Source organism: Aythya ferina (genome assembly GCF_964211825.1).
Source record: "Aythya ferina genome assembly, chromosome: 12".
NCBI lineage: Eukaryota > Metazoa > Chordata > Aves > Anseriformes > Anatidae > Aythya > Aythya ferina.
In genome coordinates, this window is record NC_140308.1 from 2,596,910 (window position 1) to 2,612,071 (window position 15,162).

Consider the following 15,162-nt stretch of genomic DNA (forward strand, 5'->3'; position numbering starts at 1 on the left):
CGTGACCGGAGGGTGTGGTGGGGGGAAGCATCCCTCACCCCCCCCCTGCGCTGCTGTGCTCAGCCCGGGAGCGTGCACGGGGCCACGCGCCTGGCCCCAAAGGGAGCGGGGCAGCGGGGACGGGCTCCCTGCCCTCCCCTTCCCCACGGGGAGGGAAATATCCTTGCAGGAGCCAGGCTTTGCACGGCTTTTCCCCCCCAACACAGGCAGTGGGGGCTGTAGAGCCCCCCCGCTTCTCCCCAGCGTTGATTTTATTGCCTGGATTTTCTCCTGGCCCATGTATCCTTGCCCGACTCCAGCTCCCCAGCACCGGGGAGGGCTCGGGGCTTGCGCAGGGAGTCCCCTTCCCCTGCCGCCAGCCTGGCCCTGTCACCTCCCGGTGATTTATTGCTCTTTTGGACGCGGGGGGCAGCGGGGCAGCCCCCGCGGCCGCACAAGCCGCGCCGGAGGGCAAGGGGTGGCAGGGGTCGGGAGGTCTCGCCGCCAGCCGCCCTTTGTCGGTGGCCGGCACAATGACCCGGCGCAGGCTGTTTGCTCGCCACGGCGGGTAATTACCGTGCCGGGAGGGGAGGGGAGGGACACGGGGGGGGTCACACACAAGCAGAGGCTCCGTGACCCGCCGGCGGCGAGGCCCCCGCGAGGCTGGGGCTCGTCCTTCCCCTGGCACCATCTGCTCGGAGGCGGCCGCTCCGCGCGAGCGGCGGGGCTGCGGCTCCGGCGGCGGCGCGGCGCTCAGACGCACGGACAGATGGTGGTGGGTTTGAAGAGGTAGAGTGTGTACTTTGTTCTGGAGAGCTTTGGGGAAAAAAAAAAAAAGAAAAAAGAAAAAAAAAAAAAAAGAGAGAGAGAGAGAGAGGAGAGGGAGGAGGAGACGTCCTCCCGTCTCCCCCCTCCGCCCGCCACCGTGCTGCACTTTGTAGTCGGGAGCTGGGGGCTGTCACCGCGCCAGGGCTGGGGCTTCAGATGCTGGCACCTGCGGTGCTGCTACGGGGACAGGGGGTCGGGATGGAGGGGATGGGAGCTGCGCAGGGTCCCCTGCTCGCTGTGCCCTGAGCCACGGAGCTGTTAGGGGGGGTCCCAGCGAGGTGGCGATGCCCTTACCCCCGCGGGGTCCGACCTTGGCGTGCGTCCTGCTGCCGGCACGGCACGTACCCGCCCGCGAGCGGTGCCAGCTGGGCCGGGGCTGATGCAAGCGGCGTTCCCGGGCGAGCCCGGCCGCTTCCGAACCGGCTGGGGCGGCCGGCGGCAGGGAGGAGCGGGCGTCGGGTCCCTGCAGCGGTGCTGCGGACGCCGGGCGCAGGCGGGGCGACGCGGCGGCTCCCCGGGGCACTGCCGACCGACCCGCCGGACTCGCTGGGGGAGCCTCGGCGGTGGCGTGGCTTGGCGGCTTGGCTCTTGTGCAATAGGTGGGGCCGGCAGCTTCTGCGGCCCCGCAGACGCCTTTTCGCAGCGGCGTCTGCCCGCCGCCGCCCGCCGCCGGACCTCTTTCGACGCCCAAGCAACGGGGCCTCCCCGCGGCCCCCGGCCAGGGTTGGGTGCGCCGGCACCGCGCCCGCCCTCGCTCGCTGCTTGGCTCGCGGGGCGAGCACCCCGGTGGCCCCGTAGCCAACGTGGGGGGGATGCTGGAGCAGCGTGGCCATGCCTGAGCACTGCGGTGATGCCGGAGCAGCGGGTGTTTGCAAAAAAAGGGCTGCGAGCAAGTGGCTTTTGGGGACACGAGGCTTGGGTAAACATCCCCACACGGTGCGCAGGGAGGTGCCTGGCCTCAGCGCGAGGTCCCTGCTCGTGGAGCAGCCGTTTGGGGACCCCAACCCCGCTGCCTGCCCCTGCCCTCCACCCCGGGGCCGTGCACGCCCCAAGCGCGGCCGCTGCACCGCCGCCTTTGCTGCCTGTTAATTACCGCCCGCGCCAGGTCTGGCCCCGCGTTACACTTCATTACGCGATTGCGATCGGGGCCGCTCCTCCCTCCCGGCCGACTCCGGCTGGATAATTAGGTGTGTGTTCTCCCGCGTGCAGACAGACACTTAATACGGCTTTAATCACCTGCTCCGGCGGCTCCCACCCACTGCCCTGCGCCCGCACGGAGCCGTGCCGGAGCCGCTGCGTTTCTGCTGCCGCCTGAAACTCGCGTCCGGGGTAATTACAGGCTGCGGGTGCCCGCTGCAAACGCCCCATGCAAATGCTTGGAGCAGATGCAGGGTGCGAATGCGCAGTGCAAATCAATGCCCGGTGCAAACGCCCGGTGCAAACGCCAGGTGCAAATAACTGGTGCAAATAAATGCCTGGTGCAAATGCAAGGTTCAAACACCTGGTGCAAATGCCCGGTGCAAATAAATGCCTGGTGCAAATGCCCTGAGCAAATGCTAGGTGCAAACGCCTCGTGCAATTAAATGCCCAGTGCAAATGCCTGGTGCAAATACCCGGTGCAAACAAATGCCCGGTGCAAACACCCAGTGCAAATGCCCTGTGCAAATGCCAGGTGCAAATGCCTGGTGCAATTATATGCCCAGTGCAAACACCTGGTGCAAACGCCCGATGCAAACACCTGGTGCAAATGCGGAGTGCAAATACCTTGTGCAAATAAAAGCCTGGTGCAAACTCCTGGTGCAAATGCCAGATGCAAACAAACGCCTGGTGCAAATGCCTGGTGCAAATAACTGGTGCAAATAACTGCCTGGTGCAAACACCTGGTGCCAATGCCCGGTGCAAATACCTGGTGCAAATAAATGCCCGGTGCCAATGCCTGGTGCCAACTCCTGGTGCAAATACCTGCCCGGGGCCAGTGCCATCGGGGCTGGGGCTCCTCCTGCACAGGGGAGCCGGAGCAGGCGGCCCGCCGGCTCCTCGCAGGTGTAGGCACAGACTCTGCGGCGCTCGAGCTTCTGTGCGGCGGGCGCGTGCCAGCACACTGCTGTGCCTTGCGAAGGTAGCAGCCATCTGCACTGTGATAAAAAGCCCCGAGGATGATAAATAGACAAGTAGCACTTTTATTGGATTGCAGTTTCGAAGCAGCCACTTTGGGTTTGGCACGGTGCTAACGACAGACTCGGCGCGGCGCTGAGCCCCGGCCGGGGAGCAGCCCCTGCTCCGGGGAGGGGGGGGGGGACAGGAGCAGGGCTCTGATTTTGGGGAGGACGTGGCTGTGCCCCACGGTGCTGCCTCTCAGGTTGGGGCGCTCCCAGCTGGCTCTCTCCCCGCTGCGTGTTGCAGGGATGATGCTGCTGGATCTGGGTGACCCAGGAGCGATTTGGGGGGCCGGGGAGGTGGGGGGGGGGGGTTGAGCATCCTTCGTGCCCCGTGCCAGGGGCTGAGCGGGGCAGGCCAGCTGGCACGGCACGGGGCCGGCGCACGCCGCGGTGCCCCAGCTGCCGCGCTGGCCTCGCCGTCACCTGCGAGAAGCAGCTTGTTTGTCAATAATGGAGCAGAGAAAATTGCAGCCGAAATGTGTCTGGGATCTGCTTTGTGTTTCCTTAATGCGTTCACCCCGGAGGTGCCTGCTCGGAGGCGGCACAAAGGCTGCAGGGAGGGGAGGAAGGGCTGGGGGACGAGCCCCAGGCCCCTGCGGGGGCTCTGCTACCACCTGCCCCGGGCAGCCCCTGGTCCCCGTGCGAGGTCTGACCCCGGTGCAGCCACTGCCACGCTCCCACAGCGCCTGGGCATCACCAAATCCACAGGGATGAGCTCCAGCTCCAGCAAGGGGCACGGGGAGCCCTGGCACCTTGGCCACTGGGACTGGGGGTGCTGTGGCACGGCACGGCGGGTGCTGGCTGGGAAATGGTGATGGAGAGCAGCTGCGAGCTGCGGGGCCGGGTCAGGGAGGTGATTTCTCATCTCCCAGTGCAGCCGCCAAGTTGGAAAATTCAGTAGCGGGGACTTCCCTGGCCCCTCATGGCGCAGAGGGGCGCTTGGCTTCATTGGGACCCCCCGCCGGGGCAGCGATGCCCTTTGGGAGCCTCAAATCAGCGCAGAGCAGCCTTTGGGTGGCATCGGGCAGTGCCGGCGTCTTCCCCAAAAGCCCTTCCCAGCCCCGACCGCCACCAAAAAGCACCCAAGCAGCGTGGCTGGGCGGCTCTGCGCCGGCGGCAGGGCTTGTGCAAGGCGGGGTGACGCTAACGGGGAGCCGGGAGCAGCCTCCCTGCACCTTCTGGCCGAGCAGCAAGGACCTGCCGGAGAGGTTTCCAGCTGAGCTGGCTCCCCCGCCGTCGGGGCAGACAGCTAGGCAATAAAACACGGGAGTTTGGGCTGCGCAAAAGGCCCGGCCCAAGCATCCCAGAGCGGTGACACCGCTGCAGCCCTCGGGGCGGTGAATTCCTGCCTGAGTCACGGCTGGGGAAGGAGGAGAGGAGCTTTTGCTCTCTTTGCTTCTTTGCTGCCTCATGTGCCGAGAGGCTGGGATGCCCCAGAACAGGGCATGGGGCGGTGGTGGGTAGGTGATAGCGAGGTCCCCAAATCCCCCTGCCCTGTGCTTTTGGGGTGGCACGGCAAGGTTGGTGAGTCCCCCACCCGCTCTCCGGTTTTGGCAGGGGGATGTTGCCGTGCCCCCTGCATGGGGAGCTCCTGTAGGTGTGTTGGTGTGGATGGGGGCATCCCTGTACCCATCCCCATCCCCATTTTTCATCCCCATCCCCAATTTCCAACCCCATTCCTATGAGGACCAGCTCACGCCCAGCACAGAGCACGGCCACGGGGTGCTGCCAGCTGGTGACACCATTTTGGGGCTGCTATAGTACAGAACATCTCGCTGGCCCAGATTTAGCCAGAAAACCCCAAATTTAGCCATGACAGCCAGCCGCCGAGCAGCAGAGGAGCCTATCCCCACGGTGGGGGGGTTTGGGGTGGCAGGGGGGTCTCGGGGTGCCGTCCCCACGCCGTGCCAGCCCCACACCTGCGCGCAGGGGCCACGGCGGCGGCGCGCAGCTGCCTGCCCGGGCGTGCATCCCAGGAATTTGGCAGGGCTGGAGGGCGCTGGCTGCCTCCCCGCGGCCTCTGACCCGGCGCGATGATACAAGCCGTCTTCTGTTTCTCCTCAGCCTGACTGCGGGGTCAGGACAACGGCTCTCGCTGTCTCCCTCGCCGTGATAAAGCGGCTCAGGACACAATAGAGCTGTCAGGCTGCTGGCATGGCCGGGGGGCCCCCGGGGAGAGGGGGAGCGGGGCCGGACGGGTGCTGGGGGTGCCCTCGCAACCCCGCCGGGGCCGTGCCGGGGGTGCCCCGGTGCCTCCTGGCTTTGGCACGTCGCTGTCGCGAGGTTTGCCCGGCCTCGGCACGGGAAAGGGGGGGGCACGGTTGGGATTTCCTGGCGGCGCGGGGCTCGCCCGCCCCAGCCCCGGCGGGTGCTGGCACGGGGCCGTGCTCTGCTGCCGGAGACGCGGCCACGCGGTCCTGGCTCCTCGCCCTGCCCCGCTGCTGCCCTTGGCTCCTCCTCGCCGGCCAAAAATACAGTCGGGAGGGCTCGGGGAAACACTCGGCTCCTTTCCCCAGCTGGGCGAGGAGTTTTCCCGCTGACTTCAGGCCACGCTGCTGGCAGCTCCCGCGGCACCTCGGCACTGCCCGCGGCACCCCTGTGCCAACAGGGCAGCGGGGCGGGACGGGGGCTCCTCTCCCCGTTCCAGAAGCCATCTGGGATGAGGGAACCCCCCGGGAAAGAGCGGGGCAGCATCCCCCTGGCACCCCCAAGCCCCAGCGTGGCGGCTATTGAGAAATCCGAAAGCAGCTCCAATTAGAGGCGGCGGTGCCGCGCGCTCGCGGCGAGGCACTTGAACTGTCACTGCGCAGCCTTAATTAGCGGCGCCGGGGCAGGGGTCAGCAGCAACTCAGCAGTCCTGACAAGGCTGCTATCAAGTGCAAGGAGGGAGGAGGAGGGAAGGGAGGGAAAAGCAAAAGCCCCCCCCCCCGGTAACTCAGCCCCGGGTCTGAGCCGTGGGGAGGGGGAGGAGAGCTCGAAGGAGCCGCAGGCTGAGTTAAAAGGGAATAAAATGGTTGCTGGCGCCCGCCGCTGGCTCTCTTTGCAGCCCAAAAAGGGGCTTGGAAGCTGCTCGGGGGGGCCCCGCACAGCCTGAGCGCCGGGGGGGGGGCGGCGGAGGGCGCGGGATCCGCGCGGGGCTGGAGATGAAGAGCTGGGCGGCCTTGCTGCAGAGCCTCAGTGAGTGATGGGGGCTGCCGGGGGGGGTGCCCGGGGGGTGAATCCCGTGGGTGCCCCCCCCTTTGGGTGCGCACAGGGGGTCCGGGGGTTGTTTGAGCAAGGGGAAGGCTGGAGGATGGATGGATGGGTGGAGGGATGGAGGGATGGATGGAGGTGGTGGGTGGGCGTCAGGGCGAGGTGCACGGAGCCCCCCCGTGCCCCCGTGCCACCCCGTCCCCTCCCCGCCATCCCCGCGTCCCCCCCCCTTTGCCGTCCCCGTGTCCCCCCGCGTCGGGGTCAGCTCCCGGCCGCGCCGGGCTTAACCTCTGCCCTCCCCCTGCCGCCCTGCAGCCCTGCTGCCAAGGGTTTAACCGCGGAGTTATTTGATAGCTAATCCTTCACCACCCCCCCACTGCGCCCCGCAGCCCCCCCAGCCCCGCGCTGGGAGGAGGGAGGGATCGTGGCACCGGGTCCCCCCCCTCCCCAGCCGCCCGCCCGCCTCCTGTCGTGTTCCTTGCGGGGTGACACCTCGGGTGTGTGTGTGTGTGTCCCCCCCCCGCCCCGGTGTCACCAGCGGTGCTGGGGGTCAGGCGACTGCCACGATTTGGAGTCCGGCGGGTGAAAAGAGCTTAAACAAATCCCAGAGCCGTCAGATGCCAGATTAGGCGGTTGGAAACGCGCTGCGAGCCACCGCGGGGACCCGGAGCGGGGGGGGGGACACAGAGCTGAAAGCACCGGGAGCTGTGGCCTCAGCATCTCCTTCTCTTGGTTCAGCTCTCGTCACCCCAAAACCCCCCAGCTGGTATTTTTGGGCCACTGGGTGATGACAGCCCCCCGGTGGGGTCTGGTGGCCCCACGGTGGCGCGGAGCAAACCACGAGCCCCCAGCTCACCGCGTCCCCTCGTGTCCCCAAGGAACCGGGCTGGGAGCCAAGGATGGAGGTGCTGTGTGGCTGTGGGGGCGCACAGGACCCCAGGACCTTTAGTTCCTAAGGGTTGGGGGGTGGCTGGGCTGCAGGGGGGGCCTGGGGACCTGTCACTGTCCCCAAGCAGGGGGGCAGGATCCTCTCCATCTCCATGCACCCTCCATCTCTGTGTGCATTTCCTCGCACCCCCCGGTGCCCACCAAGGACAACCCCGGTGCCAAGGCTCGGGGTGGGGACCCGTGACCACTGTAGGGTCACAGCCGTGCCCCCCCTTCCCCCAGCTGCCCCCTCTGCTCCCGGCCAGCCAGGATTAAACGTGGGGAGGTCGAGGAACCAAAGGGGAAATCCAGAGGAGAGCGCAGACCAGAGGGGGTTGCTTCAGCTTTGGGTTCTCCATACGGGAGCAACCTCCCCGTCCCCAAACCCTCCCCAATTTTCGGGCCACCTGAGCCCCGGTGACAACCCGGAGACCCCCCGAGGGACCTGCTCACGGTCCCTTGCGCTCCCCAGCTGGGTGGCAAGGCCTCGTTGTCCCCACGTCCCCGAGCCCCGGCGGGATTAAATGACACGGCGGCGGGGCCGGCTGCACACCTGAGAGCGTGCCGAGGAATGTGTTTACTTAATTAATTGGCGATGTGAGAGCGGGAGCGCGCCGGGGTGTAAATCTAGCGCGGGCCTTGGCAGCTTGCAGCGCCGCGCACGCAAGACTAGACTTTAAATAAGGGTGCAATTATTGTCTGAATAATTGACGAGCCACGGGCGCGCGGCAGCGCTCAGCCCGATGGGCGCCGAGCGCGCGGCGGGGTGCGGGGTCGGGGTGCGGGATGCAGGGTTTGGGATGAGCAGGGTTTGGGATGAGCAGGGTTTGGGATGAGCAGGGTGAAGGATGCGGGATGCGGGATGTGGGATGCGTGGGGTGAAGGGTGAGGGATGTGGGGTGTGGGGTGTGGGGTGCGGGGTCAGGGTGCGGGATGTGGGGTTGGGGTGCGGGGTGTGGGATGAGCAGGGTGAGGGATGCAGGATGTGGGAAGCGGGATCTGGGGTGCGGGTATGGGGTGTGGGATATGGGATATGTGGATATGGGATCTGGGGATGCAGGATATGGGATGTGAGGTGCGTGGGGTGAAGGGTGAGGGATGTGGGGTGCGGGATGTAGGATATGGGATGTGGGATGCACAGGGTGAGGGCTGCAGGATGTGGGATGTGGGATGCAGGATATGGGATGCAGGGTGTGGGATTTAGGATGCAAGGTGTGAGATTTGGGATGCAGGCTGCAGGACGTTGGGTGCGGGATGCTCACGGGGTTCCCCACTGTGATGGGATGGGGACATGATACGACCCCTGGCCCCTCTTGGGGTCTCGGGGTGCTGCCCCCGACCTGGTGCTGGGGTCGGAGCCCCCCGCGGGTGCTGTAGGGTGCTCGCCCCCCACCGCTGCGGGGCCGGCAGCGGTCGCAGCGCGAACCTCGCCCGGCAATTGATTTAAATCATTTGATAGAGGACCTATGGAAAATAAAAAGCCTTTAATCACATTTGTATCCATTTCCAGCCTCGGTAAATCAATTTGGATCGAGCTGGGTGCCACGGTTCCAGCTGATTAGTGTGCGCCGATGGGGTCACATTAATGCTCGCCGGGTTCGCTTAATGGGGTCACCGCCGCCGGCTGCGTGCCGGGGGGGAGCGCCGAGCACGGGGCCACCGTGGGGCACCCCATCAGCTGCAGGTTTCCCCTCGAGCCCCCCAAAACCATGGTGGGGGCCCTTTGGGCTCCCCCACCTCCCCATCCCAGCCCTCCTCCTGGTGGCTGACCCCATTTGGGGCCACTCACCCCGCGTCCCCCCGCCGAGGAGCCATAAACAGGTCTTTGCGCCCCGGTGCCGGTTAATTGGTTTTCAATAGGTTCCAATCAATTAAACCCGGGCTCGGCCAAGGGAAAAAGTGGCCCGGTAATTGGGGGAAATAAATCACCGGCTCCGGCGCAGGCGGGGTGGCGAGGAGCCGGGGCTGCGTCTGCGTGGCACCACGGCATCGGGGCCGGGGGGCTGCGGGGACATTGGGGACACCGTGCCCGGTGCTGAGCCACACGGAGCCACCCTGGCTGCTCCCTCCTCGCCACCCTATGGGGTGATTCTGCCCCCGTCCCCGGCCCTACAGAGCCCTTTGGGGTCCCCAGCCCTCTCCACCCGCAGCCCCTCCTGTAATTACCGCGCGCGGCGCTTTGCTCGCTCCCTTCCAATTAATTAAACACGGCGCTGACCCAAATTATGATCCCTTGTCTTGTACGGGGCCGTATCCTTAACCTTAACCGTCTGGGGCTGTGTTTAGATTTCCAATCCGGGCAGAAGTGTCACCCGGGGAGAGTGACTGGTGTTGAACCGAGCCTTCCCGTGACAAAACCTGTAATTAGAAACCCTCGCGTCCCGGAGACGGCTCTTTAAAGCTGTCAGAAGCCAAGATGCAGCCAGTCGATACCAGGCTAGCGTTACCGCCCCGAACCTATTAGCTGCAGGTAAATAACAGGCTGCGCCGGGGCCGGGGAATTGGCCGCCTCTTAATTAGGAGCAGCGGTGCCAGGGCCGGGTTCCCCCTCCCTTAATTCCCTTTTGGAGGGGCTGCGAGCGGGTGGGCTTCATGGCATGGGGCCTCCCCGTGCCCAAATCCCGTTCCCTGCACGGTGTGGGGTTTGGGGACCCGCTCCTCCCATCCCCATCCTTGTCCCGTCCCCATCAGGGGGTGATTTGGGACCCGTGGTGCGCCCGGGGGCAGCAGGCGTTGGGCTCCTTGTAGGGTCTGGATGGCACTAACCCCCCCGCTGCCTGCATCCCCCCGAGGGATTGATGGCCCCCGGCCCGGGCTGGGGATAAATCTGGCCCTGCGGCAGCTTTTAGAGAGCTTGTCTGGGTGACAGATCTGCTCGGAGCGGGCGCCTGGGTGGAACATCAATCACCGGGGCTGCTCCCGGCCCCGCTGCCCCCTTGGGTTTTTTATTTGCCAGGCTGCGGGTCCCGGGCACGAGGATCCGGCTGCGTCTGTGCCACCTTTGTCTCCCCGCACTGGGGAAGCCACCCAGCCCCGCTGCACAGTGCCCAGCACCCTGGGTATAGGGTTTTGGGGGGCACTGGGAGCAGCTCGGTATGGGGATGGCCCTGTCCCCATGGGGATCGGTGCCTGCGCTGCTCTGGAGTGGAGAAACCCAGCTGGGGAGACACGGGGGGAAACTTTATGGGGAAACTGAGGCACAGCAGGGGCGAAAAGGGGCTGGAGAGAGGAGAAGGGATGCGTGGAGACCCTGTGTGGCGGGTATTTGGGGTCCTTTCCCTCTCTGCTCCGGGAGGACCCCGCTATCCATCCTATAGGGCTGGCGAGCGCCGTGGGGCCGGCAGGGTCCCCCAGCCGTGCCGCGGTGCCGCCGTCCATCCCTCGCCCTGCTCCCTCTCCCGCCGCCACGGGCTGACAAGAGCCATTTCCAAGATGGATTGATTCAATTTAGCACCGATTTTTATTTTATTTATTTTTTTTATTTTTTTTTTTCTCTCTCTTCGCCGGGGCCGGTGACGTACGGCTCCCCAGCCGGCGCTGGGCTGCACGTGACTCCCCAGCGCCCGCCGTCATTAGGGCAGCTCAGCACCGGCTGCTGCCGCCCCACGCGTGCCACCGCCGGGGAGGGGGCCTCATCCTGCCCTGCCGTGCCCCCCAATTTGGGATTTATCCCTGGGGGGGGGCGCGCAGGAACGGTGGCGGTGCCCAAAGGTGGTACCCGGGGGGTGCTGGAGCCGCCGGCGGGGGGGATTTTGTTTTGTTCCGCTGTTTTGCTGGTGCTTTTTTTTTTTTCCTCCAGGCTTGATGAGTACGTCTGGTTCTCTCTCGCTGTCTGTCTTCTCCTCTCTCCTTCCTTTTCGAGGCAAATGGCTGACTGATTGCTTTTCATCTCCCGCTCTGAGGAGCTGTAAGAGCTACTTTATACAAACATCAATTACAGGCACGTAATAAATTAAGGCTCCCTTACACCGAACCCATTAGAGTCCACTCTCATATCAAAGCGCTCCCATCACACGCGGATTGGGGTGGAGTGGGGGGGAGGAGGGAGAGGGAGGAAAATGCCTTATTAGCCGGCAGATTGTTAGCAGAACACTGATTTAATTGTAGCTCCGCGCCCCAGCGCGGGAGGAGGACGGGCAGGGGGGCGCAGGAAAAAAAAAAAAAAAAAAGGGAGAGGGGGGGCAGCACGCACGGGGCCTGCCAAAAAAAGAAAAAAAAAAGAAATGCCCGGGGATTGTTCCCTTCCCCGAGGGGCTCGGGGGCGGCCCCCTCCTGGGCCTGTCCCCGTGCCAGTACTGGCTGCCAGCGCTGCTCCTGGTAACGGCCTGGGGGGGGCTGGATGCTGGAGGAGGTGCCCCCCCGGCTGCTTGCTGCAAAGCCCAGGGGCTGGGTGCCCACCCGCAACCCTTTGGGATCCACCTCCAGCCCCTTTTCTGGGCACACGCAGCCGGGGGGGCGATGCCAAGGGGCCCCCCCGTTGCGCAGAGGCCGTGGCAGCCTGCTGGCATCCCCTCGCTGCGGGTTTGGGGACATGGCGACGAGGCCTGCGGTGGCACAGCGCGCACACGGTGGCACCTGCAGCCCCCCCAGCCCCCTCCCCAAAGTTTGGGACCCCCGTTTGTGGGGTGCGCCCCGCAGCAGGGCTCGGGGGCAGAAAGGGAGGCCGGGTGAGAGCGGGGGCAGCCCGGAGGCGGCCGGGAGCGAAACTTCCCTTTAGGACAAAGGCGCCTGCATCCGCCAGCAGCTCCCCGCTGCCTCTGCCTGCGAATAAATAGCCTCCAGGCTGTCAGTCTGGCACTACCCCCGGGGCTGGAGGCTCTCGGAGAGAGGAACGGAGCCCGGGAACAGCAGGCAGGGCTGGAGCGCTGCCCGCCGGGGGCTTTGCAGGCGCTGGCACGCTGCGCCCAGGCGGGGCCGCCTCCAAAAACCCGCAGCGCCCGGCGGCCTCTCCACGTGGCCGTGCCGTGGGCGCGGGCACGGGGCCGTCCCCCGCTCGATGGCACAGGTGGGGGGCAGCGGGGGGGTCCCCGCAACGGGCTGCAGCCCCCCAGGGCGTGCGCCGTTGGGGTTGTGAGCTGGGTGCCATGCGCGCAAGGGGGTCCCATGTGCACGGAGAGGGTCCCACGTGCACCAGGGGGGTCCCACGTGCACCGGGGGGGTCCCGTGTGCACAACGGGGGGGTCCATCCTGCAGAGATGCTGATGCAGGCTCTGCAGAGGGCATGCTGGGCGGCTGGGGGCGTGCAGGGGGTGCACGTGCACCCCATCCCCACCCGGTGAACGTGCCCGCGTACGCGCACCCATCCTCCTGCTGCCCCCAGACACAGGTGCCCGGCGAGGGGGGGTCCCATTCGTCGCCCTCCCTTTCAGGGCCGGTTTTATCTCCCCTGCAGCCCGCCGTTCCCTTCCTGCCCTTCCGAGGCTGACATTTACATATTAATATTTTCCAGGGGAGGCAGCGCGTTGCGGTGCAAGTGTCTGCATTGTGGTTGCACATAATGTAAAGTGAGATAAAGCGCCCGGCTCCGCTATGAATAACTGCAAATGAAAACCCATGTGGCCATAAAAGCCTTCACATTTGCCCTGTCAGCATGTGGTACATCGGCTAAACAACTGATTTAGCTTCTCTCCCTTTTTTTTTTTTTTTTTTTTCCTTTTTTTTTTTTTTTTTCTCGAGGTTTATCGCCACTTACAGAGGACATGCTCTTTGTGTACTGCCTGTCGCTTTCTGCTCAGCTTCCTTGTCGCTTCCTGTCGGCGTCCTCCCCGTCAGGCCCCGAAACGATGCTCGGCCCCTAAAGCGCCCTGACAGCCCCTATTAGCTCCGAGCCGAAGCCATCTCCTCGCTGCTGGGGCTATTTATCTCCGCGGCGCAGGGAGCTCTTATCATCTTACCCGCCCGCTCCCTACGGCCCCCGGCGTTTGCTTCTGCTGATGGCGGGGATTTGGGATGGATGGGGGCCTGGTGGGGATGATATTAAGGGGGTGAGGCAGCACCGCAGGCTTTTGGGGAGCTGGAGGGGCCGGAGAGGACCCCGCTGGTGATTTTCCCTCTTCCCAAAAGGGGCTGGGGCCGGCCCCCAGGGTTTATTTCGCTGCGCCTTCTGCGCCGTGGGGTGCAGCCGGAACGCCAGCGTGGCGGTTGTGGCAGGAAGAAGTGTGTGTGTAGGGCGGGGGGGGGCGCAAATTAAAACCGGTTAATGAACTCCTGCGCTCTGAACACCGCCGCCCCGACGCGCTGCTGTCACCCGAGGCACGGAGGTGGCCCCCCGGGCGAGGGTGATGTCCCCGCGGGACCGCTGGCACCCTGAAGGCGCCGGCTCGGGCGCAAGACCTGAAAGACTGGCGTGGGGTGGGGACGCCTCCTTGCCCCCGGCCAGCGTGGGGTGGCACGGCGGGCACTGCGGCGAGCAGGAAAAACAGCTCCGTGCTCCGGCCGGGCGGCTCCGAGGGCGCCAATTTGGGGCTGTGGAGCCGGGGATGGGTGTCCCCAGCCCCACGTCCCCGGCTCGGCGCCCGCGGAGCCGCCTGGCCCCGCTCCAGGTAACTGGAGCTCCCTCCTCGCCTCCCCTCGCTGTTATTTCAGCAGGAGGACGCAGCTCGGTTTACGGGGCCGGGCAGATTTTTATCGGGCCCCTCGCTCCACCCGCTTGGGGATGGGAGCCGGTAGCGGGGCCGCGAGCAGCGGGGCCGAGCGGTGTGACAGCGGGGAGACCCCTGCGGGGCCACGCTGCCCCCTGGGGTGCACCGGTTCCCAAAACCAGTGGGATTTGCTCCCTTGGGGACTGTGCCACCCTGTCCCCTGCATCACGAGGTGCTGCCCTGGCTGGGGCCGTTGCGAGCTTTGCATCACCCTGCGCGGGGAGCGAGCGGCCCCAAGGCGCAGGAACCACAAGGGTGCAGCACACGGGGGGTCCCCCCTGGCCACCGTTTTTTTTTTTTTTTTTTGGTGGGGGGGAGCCCTCCCCAAGCCTCATAACAGCCGTCGGGGCTTGCATCAGAGCGCGCCGGGGCGGCGGGGGGGAATTTCACAAGCGCTTTCCTGCCTCAACCTGCCCCTAGCTGCTGCCCCGGGGGGGGGGCCGTGCTGGGCAGGGGGTGGGAAGCAGGGGCTGGGGGGTTGTTTACAGCAGCAGAGCTTGTTTCCTTCCACCTGCCTCGGGGGAAGCAGTTAGCAATTTGTTAGTCAAACCAGATGAGCCTTCCTGGAGCCGGCTTCCTGCCAAGCCAGCCTTCGGAGCCGGAGCATCGCCCAGCCGGGCTCCCCCCCCCTCCCCGCCTCTCCGTGCACCCCGCCGCGGCGGTGCCGTGTCCCGCTGCCCACGCGGGGCCGTAGCCAGCGGCGTGGGAACTACAAGTGGGGAGAGGGGCAAGACTGGGGCACAGGCAGGATTTGGGCATGCTGGCTTGGGCTTTTCCAGCCGGGAGCACCGGAGCCGGCGGTGCCTTACAGCGCCGTGGCCGCGCTCGCTGCCTGCGCCTCTCCCCACATCCTCCCGGGGAGGTTGTGCTGGGAGCTCCTTGCAGGGTGGCGAGCTTGGGGTTGGGAGGGCGCTCTCTCGAGGTGTTTGGGTGATGGTTGGGTGCTGGTGAGCTTGTTACGCCGTGCTGTGGGGTGCTGGGGGAGCATGATGGGCACCACGCGCCGTGCGCCGTGCACTGAGCACCACGCACCGTGCATCCAGCAGCGTGTGCATTGAGCACCATGCTTTGAGCACCTAATATCATGCTCTGAGCACCGAGTATCACGCTTTGAGCACCGAGTATCACGCTTTGAGCACCCAGCACCACGCTCCACGCATCCAGCACCCGAGCACCCTGCGCCACGCACGCATCCAGTGCCGCTGCCCCAGGAGCGCAGGCACCACCCAAGCGGGAACGGGGCCCACGCGAGGACGAGGAAGTGCCAGCCCGCGCCCCCTCGCTCATCGAGTGGCGCCGGGTGATAAATAAGGAAGTTAACACCCAACCCGGGCTGCTAATTAGCTTTTAACCTGTACTAGCAGTTAACTACAAAAGGCAGTCATTTGTTCCGGGGAGCTGGTAGCGTAGAAAGAACGAAACACGGCCAATTTTGT

The 15,162-nt window shown here is 65.6% G+C and overlaps 1 protein-coding gene and 1 long non-coding RNA gene across 6 annotated transcripts in view; one reads left to right on the forward strand and one right to left on the reverse strand.

Annotated features, from left to right (window-relative positions):
• Positions 1-15,162, forward strand: part of GSE1 (Gse1 coiled-coil protein) — a gene marked incomplete at its 5' end in the record, with an annotated part of 94,101 nt that overhangs the window by 46,890 nt on the left and 32,049 nt on the right. The window contains one exon of one of the 5 annotated variants that reach the window (XM_084533203.1): positions 10,890-11,025. The exons of the other annotated variants lie outside the window; for them this stretch is intronic. Within the exon in view, the coding sequence (XP_084389329.1) occupies positions 10,890-11,025 (136 nt within the window). Of the gene's footprint in view, positions 1-10,889; positions 11,026-15,162 lie in introns of those variants that run through there. 5 annotated transcript variants of the gene reach the window in all.
• Positions 10,665-13,355, reverse strand: LOC311443216. The gene is made up of 2 exons (XR_014697126.1): positions 12,778-13,355; positions 10,665-11,002 (listed from the first exon to the last, which is right to left on the reverse strand). It is a non-coding gene; the product is annotated as an uncharacterized lncRNA (long non-coding RNA).